We start from the raw sequence: 14619 nt of genomic DNA, 5'->3' as shown, positions 1-14619 counted from the left end.
CAGGAGGAGAGAAACTGGAAGTGGAAGAAAAGGAGAAAGCTGGTCTTAGGGAGAGAAAGACTAAGAACAAACAGACTTGCCCAGCAGAGAAGAGTTAAGAGGGTTCCTTTTTTCATCAACAAACGTTTATTGCCCTCAGTGTGCACTCTAATAAATTTCTGTCCTAGGAAAAATAAATATGCATTACTCTACTGCAAGAAGAGTTAATGATTTCATTTCTTTAGTAACCTTTCTATCTTCTGAGTATGAAAAGTAATTTATGCTCATTTAGAAAATTTGGAAAATAGGGAGTGGAATAAAGAATTGCTAATTCATTTCTTTGGGAAAAGAGAGGGGGAAGAATCCCTTATTCTAGCCTACTGGCATTTTCCTGGCTTCTGTTTGGCATTCTTTCTGGTGCTCAGTTTGAGGGGCAACAGCTATCTAGGAAAAACTCTTCTCCTGGAGATGGCAAGAACTACAAAAGGGCAAACAGGGACACACACTAGGCCCCTTCAGGCCCAGGTTGGAGCTAGCACACTGTCATTACTGTCACAGCTTCATGAAGCCATTCATACAGATCTGATTTTATATCATATAAAAAGTGTAACTTCCTAAGTATAACATAAATTGACATTTGTACTTTTACCTCTTCTGGGACAATATAAGGGCCTTAGGACACTTTGAAAGTCACTTTTTAGTTATTGATTTATTTTTATTTTTATTTTTTTAAAGATTTTACTTATTTATTTATCAGAGAGTGAGCAAGCACAAGCAGGGGGAGAAGCATGCTTCCTGCTGAGCAAGGAGCCCAGTGTGGGCCTCAATCCCAGGACCCTGGGATCTTGAGCTCAGCTGAAGGCAGACACTTAACCCACTGAGCCATCCAGGCATCCCTGAAAGTCACTTTTTAAAACAACTGTGTTGGGGCGCCTGGGTGGCTCAGTGGGTTGGGCCACTGCCTTCGGCTCAGATCATGATCTCAGGGTCCTGGGATCGAGTCCCGCATCGGGCTCTCTGCTCAGCAGGGAGCCTGCTTCCCTTCCTCTCTGCCTGCCTCTCTGCCTACTTGTGATCTCTCTCTGTCAAATAAATAAATAAAATCTTAAAACAACAACAACAACAACAACAACAACTGTGTTGTCACACCTCATCTTCTATCCTGGAATGACATGTATGGTTTATAGGAACTATGTATAAATCCAATTTTTAAAAAAAAATCTATATAATTATCTTCTCATAGAGGAGAATGAAAGGAAATTAATTGGTGTGCCTGGCTGGCTCAGCTGATTAAGCATCTGCCTTCAACTCAGGTCATGATCTTGGGATCCTGGGATTAAGTCCTATGTTTGGTTCTCTGTTCAGTGGGGAGCTTGCTTCTCACTCCCCCTCTGCCTGCTACTCTGCCTACTTGTGCTTTCTGTCTCTCTCTCTGTCAAATGAATAAATGAAATCTTTGAAAAGAAAAAAGAAAGGAAAGTAATTTACAATAGCAGTTACCGTATATATATTTTTCAATACATGTTCAGATATAATACAAGAGAAAACTCAATTAAGTAGTCATTTGGTTGCACTTATACATAGAATCACTGGAAATGTGACAGCCACAAATATAGTCTGATAAGGTATATTAAATTAGGAACTTGATTACCATGTGTGGCGTGTAGTCTATGATCTGATTTTCTGATAAAGTAAACGAATTTTGGCAAAGTTCAGAAAAACAGTAGCAATAAAAGTATGTTTCTCTTGATTTCTCTGCATTTATACTGTAATGCATTCATAGAAACTCCAGTGTTTATAAAACCCATGCAAAAAATCTTTGGATTTATATGTGAAACAGCCTTAAATTCTAAACTTAGGTAATTATACATATATGTATATATTTTTTAACCTACATGAATATCTAGAGGAATAGTACAAATATAGCATATAGGTTGCAGGACAATTTTTTTGTGGGCAGGATCTTGGCATGCATTGGAGTAGGTCTATGATACCTGATTGGACGTGTTAAATCTGAATATAACCCCCCACTAATATCACTATACAAATATGCCACACTGTTTTCAGCAACACCCTGTAGGGACTTGTACTGCCCACAGTGGAGTCCATTTATATATCCTGTACCGTAAAGGTTTTGCTCACAATTGTAACCTAGTGCCTTAGCATAGTGTCTAGCACATAGTAGGGATTTATTAAATATTTCTTTAGTGATTGAACGTAAGGGTGTTCTTTTCACTTACACTGCATTTTTCATTTTCTCTAGGATAATGACTCACAAATTTAAATTTCCAGCCCTGATCTCTCCTCTGAGCTCCAAATTTGTCTTGGCAAATGCTCACTTAACTTCTTTACTTGAATGATTTTCAGAGACATCATTGAATATATCCAACTTACCATTTCCTGTCACCAATACCCCTCTCCCAAATGAAACCTATCATCAAACAAGGCAAAATGTCAATTCTGTGCTGGAGTTCTCTGGTTTAGAATATGCCACCATAATCCACTTACTTGCTCAACAAAAATTTGGGCATCTCCCTATCATCCTTTTCTCTCTCTCTCTCTTTTTTAAAAGCTCTACTTTATTTGAGAGAGCGAGCGAGCATAGAGGGAGAGTGAGAGGGAGAAGCAGATCTGCCCTCTCCTCACTGAGCAGAGGCCTGATTCAGGGATTGATCCCAGGACCCTGAGATCATGACCTGAGCCAAAGGTAGAAGCTTAACTAACTGAACTCCCTAGACTTTACTTATCCTACTTATCCTAATCAGTCAATTCTACTTCAGTCTTCTCAAATGTCACCACTTTTCTCCATCTCCGCTGCTACCACCCTAGTGGATTACTGAAATATAGTCATCTCTTGTCTGTTTGCAAACCCCCTCCATTCAGTAGCCAGAGTGGTCTTTTGAAACAGAAATCTGGTTTTGTCACTCCCTTATTTAAATCCCACAAATAATGTCTCACTTCTTTTATTTTTTATTGTTATTATTTTTTTCAAGAGAGTATGAGCAGGGGAGGAGCAGGGCAAGAGGGAGAGAGAATCTCAAGCACGCCCCAGTCTAGTGTGGAGCCCCAACTGGGGGCTTAATCTCATGATCCTGTGATCATGACCTGAACCAAAATCAAGAGTTGGACGCTTAAGCAACTGAGCCACCCAGGCACCCCATCTTACTTCTTTTGGGATAAAATCTAAAGCTCTTGGCAGGACATATAAGGCCCTGAATGATTTGGCTCCTGTCTATAAATCTTTTCTTTTGGAGGCTACTTATCCATTATTCTTCAATCACACTGGCTTCCTTTTGCTTTGCTTCCTTATTTTTTTATTTTTTATTTTAAAAACCTAAACCAGGGGGGCACCTGTGTGGCTCAGTTGTTAAGTGGCTGCCTTCAGCTCAGGTCATGATCCCAGGGTCCTGGGATCAACCCCAAACTGGGTTGCCTGTTCAGCAGGAAGCCTGCTTCTCCCTCTCCCACTCCCCCTGCATGTGTTCCCTCTCTTACTGTGTCTCTCTCTGTCAAATAAATAAATTAAATCTTAAAAAAAAAATCCAGGCGCATAATTTTGAAAGCAATCATTGCTAAAGAATTTGTTATGCCCCCCCCATCATTATTGATTTACTTCTTTCTTTTGATGAGCCCCTCCCTTCTCTGTGTTTTTCTCTCCTCCACCCCGGCAATTCCTATTATTTAGATATTGTACTTTCTAGATCCTCTAGTCTTCTCTTTTTCTTCTTTTCAATATGTTTGACTTTTCATAACCTCAAGAAGGGTTTTAACCACAGAAAAATATTACTCAGAAATTAACCTCCCTAAGCTGTTAAAAGAAGAATAAAAAGAAAATGATAACATTTCAGCTGATACATTTTATTACTTTGGTTGAAAGTCTACACATTTTAGTAGTTGATTGAATAGAGGCTTTTGCTGCTTAACTAATTAGAAATCTTTTCAAATCACATTCATTTAAACTATTTTCTTTTTTACATGCCATAATTGTCTGACTGACAAGACTTTTCAAGTACTTGTGCATTATTGTAAGCCTAATAAACTTATAAATATTAGTGATTGTTAGTTCTCTTATATGCCAAATTCTCTTGGATATCTGAAATATAGGTTTGATTTCATTTGGCCTTTATACACCCAAACAGTTCCACTTAAACTAAGGAGGATTTCAATTATATCATTAACTAATTTTCAATATGATTAGGACTTATAATAGCAACCCCATTTGACTGGATTCAGCCAGTTTATTGACAACTTCATTCTATTTTGAATTATTTTCAAAAAAGGCCACTGTCGGGACGCCTGGGTGGCTCAGTGGGTTAAGCCGCTGCCTTCGGCTCAGGTCATGATCTCAGGGTCCTGGGATCGAGTCCCGCATCGGGCTCTCTGCTTGGCAGGGAGCCTGCTTCCCTCTCTCTCTCTCTCTCTCTGCCTGCCTCTCCATCTACTTGTGATTTCTCTCTGTCAAATAAATAAATAAAATCTTTAAAAAAAAAAAGGCCACTGTCAAAGGAAAACAAAACAAAAAAATGAACTATTGGGACTTCATCAGCAAAGGAAACAGTCAACAAAACTAAAAGGCAACCTATGGAATGGGAGAAGATATTTGCAAATGATATATTAGATAAAGGACTAGCATCCAAAAATCTAGAAAGAACTTACCAAACTTGGGGCACCTGTGGTACACTCTGTAAGATATCTGGCGTGGTATCAACCAAACATCAATATTTTAAAAATAAGGAGTTAGGGGTGCCTGGGTGGCTCAGTGGGTTAAAGCCTCTGCCTTCGGCTCAGGTCATGATTCCAGGGTCTTGGGATGGAGCCCCTCACTGGGGCTCTGCTCAGCAGAGGCTCTGTCTCCCTCCCTCTTTCTCTGCCTGCCTCTCTGCCTTCTTGTGATCTCTGTCTGTCAAATAAATAAATAAAATCTTAAAAAAATAAGAAGAACTTACCAAACTCAACACCCAAAACCCAAAACATCCAGTCAAGAAATGGGCAGAAGACATGAACAGATATTTCTCCAAATAAGACATACAAATAGCTACCAGACACATGAAAAAATGCTCCAAATCACTCAGCATCAGGGAAATGCAAATCAAAACCACAATGAGATACTACCTCACACTGGTTAGAATGGCTAAAATGAACAACTCAGGAAACAACAGATGTTGGTGAGGATGCAGGAAAAGGGGAACCCTCTTATACTGTTAGTGGAAATGCAAACTGGTACAGCCACTCTGGAAAACAGTATGAAGGTCCTCAAAAAGTTAACACTAGAGCTACCCTATGACCCAGGAATTGCATTACTAGGTATCCTCTTTTTTTTTTTTTTAAATATAATTTTTTATTTTTTATAAACATATATTTTTATCCCCAGGGGTACAGGTCTGTGAATCACCAGGTTTACACACTTCACAGCACTCACCAAAACACATACCCTCCCCAATGTCCATAATACCACCCCCTTCTCCCAAACCCCCTCCCCCCAGCAACCCTCAGTTTGTTTTGTGAGATTAAGAGTCACTTATATCCTCTTTTTTTATCCAAAGGATACAAACATAGTGATTCAAAGGGGCACATGCACCCAGATGTTTATAGCAGCAGTGTCCACAATAGCTAAACTATGGAAAGAGCTAAGATGTCCATCAAGAGATAAATAAATGGATAAAGAAGATGCAGATTATATATACAATGAAATATTTCTTGGCCATCAAAAAGTATGAAATCTTGCCATTTGCAATGACGGATGGAACTAGAGGATATTATGCTAAGTGGAATAAATCAGAGAAAGCCAATACCATATGATTTTATGAAACAAACATGAACAGAGGGGAAGGGAAGGAAAAATAAGATAAAAACAGAGGGTGGCAAACCATAAGAGGAAACAAACTGAGGGTTGCTGGAGGGGTTAGGGGTGGGTGGGGGGATGGGATAACTGGATGATGGATGTTAAGGAGGGCACTTGATGTAATGAGCACTGGGTGTTACATGCAACTGATGAATCACTAAATTCTACCCCTAAAACTAATAATACACTATGTTAACTAAGTTGAATTTAAATAACATATTTTTAAAAATACGTTGTATGGTAAACACAACAAAAGAGGCCACAACTCTTACAGAATTAACACAAAGGTCTATAAAATTTTAGATCTCTCTCATGACCTTTACCCATAAGTTTTTATTATGAAAAATTTCAAACACAAAGAAAAAATGAGGATATGATACATTCAACAAAAATGTAACCACTACTTAGATGCAACAATAATCAACATTTTGACATATTTATCTTATTTTTGTAACAATTTATTATGAAAAATTTCAAAGTTGAGAAAACTGTATGATCAACATTAATATATCCACTACTTAGATTAAGCAATTGTCAACATTTCCCCATATTTGCTTTATATATTTATTTAACTATTTTGCTGACCTTTTGAAAGTGGGCAGACAACATGGTATTCACTTCCAAACTCCTAAAAATAAGGACAATCTCTGTATGCCTGTAATAGCATTATTGTGCTCAGGAAAGGAAACAATAATTCCTCAATAACTTTTTTAATAATAGTTTTTCTTTTCTTTTCTTTCTATTTTTTTTTAAAGCTAGAATCCAAAGTTCACACAGTGCATTTGGTTGTTTTATTTCTTTAGCTTTTTAAAATCTAGAGCAATGGTGTCCATCTGCCTATTATCTTATCTCCTTATGAGACTAATTTTTTAAAAAAAGACCAGCCAGTTATTTTTGTAGAATGTCCTCATGACTTTTTTTTTTGACTTGTATCAACTTCTAAGGTTATTCTATTTCAGAGGACTTATCTTTATTTTTCAATATATAGTTTTTTACTGAATTTACTGAATTTTAGTATTTGTGATTTTCAGCTGCTTTCCTTGCTCTTAGATGATTTTTTCTTTTCTCATCCTGTTCTTGTTTCATGGATACAATAATTTTCTGATGACACTACAATTTCTTTGAAGTATTTTAAAAAATATTTTATTTATTTGTCAGAGAAAGAGAGCACGAGCGAGCACAACCAGGGGTGAGTGGCAGGCAGAGGGAGAAGCAGGCTCCCCACTGAGCAGGGAGACTGATGTGGGACTCCATCGCAGGATCCTGGGATCATGACCTGAGATGAGGGCAGATGCTTATGCTTAGCCAACTGAGACACCCAGGTGTCTTTCTTTGAAGTATTTTTATGCTCCCTGCATTGTCTCTGGTTTTTTTTTTTGTTTGTTTGTTTGTTTGTGATTCTTTTTCTCTCCCTGATTCTTATATGTGGAAGGTTTTTAAAATTTTTCATGTTGAAGTTTTCCCTCTGGTATCTGGTGATTTTTATCATTCAGATTTTAAGAGTGAAGTCCTAAAAGCTGAGCAGATGCCCTAATTTGTGTCTGAGTCTTGTTAATTAAATGCTTTTCCTTTGGGGATTTCCAAATGTCAGTATTTGTGGATCTTTTTTCTGGCATGGCTCATTTTTTTCTTTTATTCTTTGCTAGAGAGTAGAACTTGGTGGCAGAGTTCTGTGAGCCGGAGAAGCAGACTGGGTGCCTCATTTTCAGTTTCAGACTTAATTCCTCTTTTCTTTCAGTCAGATCTATGCCTTGTGTTGCCACAACTATAACTCCTTTGGGTTATTTTCTCCAAAGGTGGCATTTCCTGTTTCTTATGGAGGTAAAAGCAGTAGCCTGATTCTATCAGGTGGAATGACAACATGGGAGATCTGTCTATTTGTTAAACGGATTTTCAAACAAATCTCCTTTCAGCATTACACCCCTCCCATCTCCATTCTAACTTCTCTCTGCACTTTACCTACTTCTAGTTCATGAGTCTTTCCAGGGCTCCTCAGGGTGACCCGCCTTGCTTCTCCTTGGTTTCTCCTTCTCCAACCACTTAGGCCTGACTAAGTCCTTCACCCGCCTCAATCCATTTTCCATTTTCATGCATTGTGGTTTGGGGTGACTACTAGTTCAATAAAGATGAAACCTGTATTTTCTTTTTCCTCATTATTTTTGGGAGTAGTGATATGGGGACTATCTCAGCTATCTTGGCCAATTCCAAGTCATCTTTTCGGTCCCCGCTTAAACATCATTCCTAACCCAGACTAGGTTAGGTCCACTCACTATAATTCAGTCTCAAATACCTATCATGATTCTAATTAGGCATATATGTCTGCCTCCCCTGCTAGACCGTTACCTCCACCAGAGAAGGGACCATTTCTGTCTTGCTGACTGCTATATCCCCAGTGTGTAGTGCAATGCCTAACATTTAATAGGGGCTATGTACATATATTTTAAATATATATATATTTTTTATTTGCCAGAGAGAGAGAGAGTGAGAGAGCACACAAGCAGGGGGAGTGGCAGGCAGAAGGAGAAGCAGGCTCCCTGCTGAGCAGTGAGCCTAATGCAGGGCTTGATCCCAGGACCCTGGGATCATGATCTGAGCCAAAGGCTGATGCTTAACTGACTGAGCCAGCCAGGCATCCCTAAATATATATTTTTCATTGTTGATCAACATATATTACTCATTATAAAGATTTGTAGCTAGGGGCACCAGTCTGGCTCTGTCTGTAGAGCATGTGACTCTTGATCTTGGGGTTGTGAGTTCCTTCAAGCCCCATGTTGAATGTAGAGATTAGTTTTTTTAAAAAAAAATAGCTGGATTTACAGTTGATACCACCATTAAGTATTTAAAGTTTCATGATCTTAGTTATGATTGTCTAGTTATTGTTATAGAAACACTATAAAATGACTCTTGTCCATTTCCAAACTTACTTTACATGGACACTTTTAAGATCATAATGTACTGATAGTAATATGCACTCTGATCAGCATAGTGTATAAATTTTCTATTTCTGCTGATATAAATTATATCTTGTAGTTCTGGAGGTTTGAAGTTGAAAATGGGTTGGCAAGACTGCCTTCCTTCTGGAGGCTCTAGGGGAGAATTCATTTCCTTGCTTCCAGGTTTTTCTTCTTTAGCTTCCAGAGGCTGCCTTTATTTCTTGGTTCATAGAATCTTTCTTACACACTCTGACCTCTGCTCCCATTGTCATACCTCCTTCTCTGACTCTTACCTTTCTGCCTCCCTCTTATAAGGACCCACGAGATTAAGTTGTGCCCAGATAACTCAGGATGATTAGATATTTCTCAATAGCTTTAACTTAACCACATAAGGAAAATCCATTTTGCCACATAAGATAAAATATCCACAGGTTCTGGGGGTTAGGATGTGAACATCTTTGGGGGATGGTTATTCAGCCTACTACACATAGACAGTAGAATGTAAATCCATACATGAATTAGTTGCTGCAAGAAATGATAAAACTTCCCTGATATATACTTTAAACTTTGAATCAGAACAACCTCCAAACAAAGTAGATAACATAATTTATTAAGTGAAAAATATCATAAATATGTATTGAAATAATAAGACAGTAAACCAATGATTTTTAAAAAAACTTTTTTAAAATTTATTTTCAGCGTAACAGTATTCATTGTTTTTGCACCACACCCTGTGCTCCATGCAATCCATGCCCTCTCCAATACCCACCACCTGGTTCCCCCAACCCCCCCCCCCCGCCGCCCCTTCAAACCCCTCAGATTGTTTTTCAGAGTCCATAGTCTCTCATGGTTCACCTCCCCTTCCAATTTCCCTCAACTCCCTTCTCCTCTCTAAATCCCCTTGTCCTCCATGGTATTTTAAAGAATTTTTTTTTTTTTTTTTTTTTTTTTTTAAATCAGAGAGAGAGAGAGGGAGAGAGTGAGCATAGGCAGACAGAATGGCAGGCAGAGGCAGAGGGAGAAGCAGGCTCCCTGCAGAGCAAGGAGCCCGATGTGGGACTTGATCCCAGGACGCTGGGATCATGAGCTGAGCTGAAGGCAGCTGCTTAACCAACTGAGCCACCCAGGCATCCCCTCCATGGTATTTTAAACCAATGATTATTAAATAGACAAATACATCATCAGCTCAGTAGCTGCCTTGCTTCCATGTGCATATCCATTATTGTCCTTTCATGAATCCTGGGATTTCCTGGTGTTTCAGGTAGGCACATCATTTCCCAAAGGCAATTATCTAATTATACAAACAACTATAAAAAAGAGCATAGTGTTTTTTCTTACATATATTTAAAAATAAACTTTAGATGGAAAAATATAATTAGCATTCATTATTTTTCAATAAATACTTCTTAACATCCTGCAGAATTGTTTGGGAAAAATTATAATAAAAACCTACTTGGGGAAAACCAATTCCAGCATTCTTAATTGTTTATTTTGAAAGACCATGGTTAGATATTTCCTTCTCAGTTATCTAGCAATGTCATGTGAATACACAGTACAAAATGACAATTTCACAAGGGGCTGATGGGAAAGGCTATCAGCTAGCTCTTTCAGATAAGAACCTCACTCTGGGGGTGCCTGGGTGGCTTAGTCAGTTAACAGTTTGCCTTCAGCTCAGGTTGTGATCCGGGTCCTGGGATTGAGATCCACATTGGGCTCCCTGCTCACTGGGGAGCCTGCTTCTTCCCCTCCTGCTGCACAACCTTCCATGCTCTCTATCATTCTCAAATAATTAAATAAAATCTTAAAAAACATACAAATAAACAAACAAACCTGTAACTGTATCTTGACCATCAACTTTGGCTAATTTAATAATTTAATAATTTTATTCAGGGCTAATTTGGCCGTGCTGCATTAGCTGGAGAGCATGTCCTTTTTCCAATGGAAAGTGTACTTGAGAAATCAGATTAGGATCAGAAGGTTGTCTGATGCATATAGTTAAAATGCCAAACTGTTAAAATAGATGAAGGGGATTAAGAAAAAGAAACTTTCAGTTATAAAATAAAGAAGTCACAGGGATTAAAAAAAAACCAACTGTGAAGCTTCCCAAGGTATCAAAAAGGCCCAGGCACCCACAGCCCTTCAAAGCATAGCTCCCTCTTCCCTCATCTGGCCCACATTGTAAAAATCAAAATATTCAAGTAGCATTCTGCTCTGGAAAATATAGTAAATTTGAAAAAGAATGAGTCAGAATTCTACTGGCTGATTCCCACCTCCTCTTGGTTTGCATAGCTGGGATAACTGCTCATTGCTTTTCTTTCAGTCGTTTGTTTTTACTTCTTGCTTCTTTGTCTAAAGTTGGAATGCAGCCACTAGCCACAGGTAGCTACTGAGCACCAGAAATATGGCTAGTCCAAATTGAGATGTATTGTAAAATACATACTGGATTCTGAAGATGTACATTAACAAGAATATAAGATATTTCAGTAATTTTTATATTGATTACCCATTGGAATAATAGTATTTGGATTTATTTTGGAATATATTTGGGTAAATATATCATTAAAGTTAATTTTACATGTTTCTGTTTATTTGTTTCGTGTAGCTGCTAGGAACCTTAAAATTACATATGTGATGCACATATTTTTATTGGATAGCATTGACCTAAGGCACCTGAAGTCCTCTTCTGTTACTTTCTTTAGTTGTTCTTTATTGTCTGACTTCTAACCATTTCTTCCACTTCCATTAAAGTGCTTAGATTTAGAGGGTAAACTACAAAGTGAAACTGTGGCCAACCTTTAAAGATTTTCTTTTAATTTATTTATTTGACAGAGAGAGAGAGATCACAAGTAGGCAGGCAGAGAGAGGGGGGACGCAGGCTCCCCGATGAGCAGAGAGCCTGATGTGGGGCTCGATCCCAGAACCCTGAGATCATAACCTGAGCTGAAAGCAGAGGCTTAACCCACTGAGCCACCCAGGCGCCCTCAACCTTTAAGTCAAGAGAATTAAGTGCACTGGTAAACAATGAAAGTCTTAGTTCAGTTCTTCAGTGTATTGGTTTGGTGCTGCCGTATTAGAAAAAAGGTGTAGGGGCGGAAGAACAGTCTTCATTAGAGGTTGTAGAGATGGACTATGAACCATGTGTAGAGATGGACTATGTGTACATGGGGAATTAAAGAAAGAATACAAAATCATACACATGCAAAGAAGTAGGACAAAAATATATTTGATCTCCAACCCTCCCCATCTCTAGGCTTTAAATCTACTTTCTTCTGACTATGCCATTTTGTCTGCATTTTTCTATGCATACTTATTTAGACTACTCTCTTGGTAGAATGTGGCTACTGAAAAAAATGAAGAAAAACTCCCTGGAGATGAGGATGTGATGTGGTTGCAGATCTAAAGACCAACAATATAGAAAGATGTTTATTTAAGTTGAAAAAGACCTTAATTACTCTGTTCCATTTTCCACTCAAAACCATAACCCTTAGATATATAGAATAAAAGCTGTTTGTATTGTTAGAACACCAATATTCATCAAACATACTCAATATATACTGATGGGGGAAATTTTCTGAAGATGTATTTTTCAACAGGGAAAAAACGTGAAGAAAAAACATGATACCATTGTTTGTGAACCTAAAGAACTTCTGAATGCCTCTCCCAAAGTAACAAATTGTTGCAAATCCCTGTGGGTGAAATACAGTTTTCAGGAGTACATGATGGACTTGTCAGCTCCCAGCCAGTTTCAGCCATGTCAAGGAACCCAGGTAAGATATTATTTGCATTAAGCTAAGATAAATATTATACTTAGCATGTGTTTTTCTTGGTATTGAGGACATAAAATCGGGCCTTAAATAGATTATTTAAACATTAACTGTAAGAAGATAGTGGTCAGTCATTCATTAATGTTCTTAGGTGGTAAAAATCTAAGACTGACATTGCCTCATAAGTCTCTTAGGGTCTGTTAGCTCTAAATTGTTGATGTGACAACTCATTAAGATGATCCAAAATTAACTAAAATAGATCAAATTTGCATTCTAATAGAGATTTGTCTTTAACTTGACCGGACAAAGTCAATATTGTTAAGTAGAGAAAATTCAGTTTCGGTTCCACTTTGATTTTGCCAGTATAGGAAAGAACATGAGGGAAACATAAACGTGAATTTTTGTTTTACAAAAATTTGCATGATTCCTAAATGTCCGTGAGTGTTGGAAAATTAAAGTCTCATGTTTTGAAGGGCACTAGGGTGTTGGGGTTAAAGAAGCTAAATTTCTGGGGGTTTAGACTTTTAGATGAAGAATATGCTAGACAAAAAAAAAAAAAAAAAAAGAATATGCTAGATAGGGGCGCCTGTTGGCTCAGTGGGTTAAAGCCTCTGCCCTCGGCTCGGGTCATGATCTCAGGGTTCTGAGATCCAGCCTGGCATTGGGCTCTCTGCTCAGTAGGGAGCCTGCTTCCCCACACCCCTCTCTCTGCCTGCCTTTCTGCCTACTTGAGATCTCTCTCTCTGTCATAATAAATAAAATTAAAAAAAAATATGCTAGACATCTGGAAGGAATAATTAAAGCTAATCTCAGACTATTCTCCAGTTTTAAAAGAATATATGCCACTGAGAAAGTGGATATTCAGGCATCGTGATAGCCTCTTGCCACATATCAAATATGGTACGTTTTCCAGAAATAACTGTATTGACTAAAATAACTGAGTTTTGATCTGCGCAGGTGTCAACAATGATTTCTCAAAGCCTGAGATTCTGTCACCTATGAATATCTTCTAGAACATAGATTTTTTTTTTTTAAATTGAGATGTAATCTGTACACCATAAACTTCAAACCTTTAAAGGGCAAAACCAATGGTTTTGGCATATTCATCAAGTTGTGCGATCGTTTTCACTATTCTGGAACTTCTGTTTTATTATAAACTTTTCCCAGTGTTTCCGCACTCAACTATACCCTTTGAGACTCACAGAGCCTTCCTCAAGCAACTTCTGAGGTACCCTGTGACCGGTTGCCACATTTAATCCAAATTAGAGTTTCCCTCAAAAACAGAAGCAGGATGAAGAATAATGCCCCTACGTTTGAGTTATACAGTAACAGCCAACAACCTAATTTACGTTTGCTTTCGCGCCTAGAACTCTCGTTTTACCCTGCATGCGAAATCTTATTTGTGACAGGAATTTTAGTCGGGGGCAGGGGGCGGGCCACCGGCGTGTTAGAAAAACAAGGGATCCGTCAGCGTGAGGTGGAAGCGGACATAAGCCCTCCACCACCCTCTCACTCTCTTCCCGGCTCTGGAAGCGGCGGCGCGTTTGTCCCCTCATATTTTAGGTCATTTAGAGGCGTGGAGACAGAGGGGGCCCTGAAAGTGTCAGAACAGCGTCAGGAACGCCCAGCCGGAGGGTAATGGGAGGCGCGGGGCAGTATATTCCCGCGTTCCAGCCTCAGAGCTCCCGCGAGCGTGCCGGGGGCCAGCAGCTAGACGGGGGCTTCCCTGCTCGCTCGGGAGACCGATTCTGGCCGCCGCGAGCGCTGTGTGCGCCCCTCATTGGCCACAGCGGGACCACGTGACCTCTGCCGCCAAAATCGCCGGCTGGAGCGCGCGCTTTCCAGCGGGACAGATTGGCCGCGCGGTCAACGGCTTGCAGGTCCCGCAAAGGTCGAGGAAGTCGCGCAGAGGATCTGCGGAAGCTCTCTGGCTGGGAACCCTAAAGGGGGAAAAAAAAAAAAAAGCCTTAAGTACTACTTCACCTAAAACTCCTACGGAGGAAGCTGGTCACTGAAAGGTCCCCTTATGCCCTCTTTGCCTCTTGGGCACAGACTGAAAGTGGAAATCCCCAGTCCTTAGCGACTCGCTGAAGCCAAAATG

General features: G+C 39.2%; 1 protein-coding gene across 1 annotated transcript in view; it reads left to right on the top strand.

Moving 5' to 3' along the window:
• PXT1 (peroxisomal testis enriched protein 1) overlaps positions 1–14619 on the top strand; it is a 47341-nt gene that overhangs the window by 18585 nt on the left and 14137 nt on the right. Inside the window, 2 exon segments of the mRNA XM_045071017.1 lie at positions 12348–12474; positions 12477–12521. Coding sequence (XP_044926952.1) covers positions 12348–12474; positions 12477–12521 — 172 coding nt within the window.

This window comes from Mustela putorius, unplaced genomic scaffold, assembly GCF_011764305.1.
Source record: "Mustela putorius furo isolate JIRA1106 unplaced genomic scaffold, ASM1176430v1.1 tig00003983_pilon_pilon_pilon, whole genome shotgun sequence".
NCBI lineage: Eukaryota > Metazoa > Chordata > Mammalia > Carnivora > Mustelidae > Mustela > Mustela putorius.
This window is presented reverse-complemented; position numbering and strand designations above follow the sequence as displayed.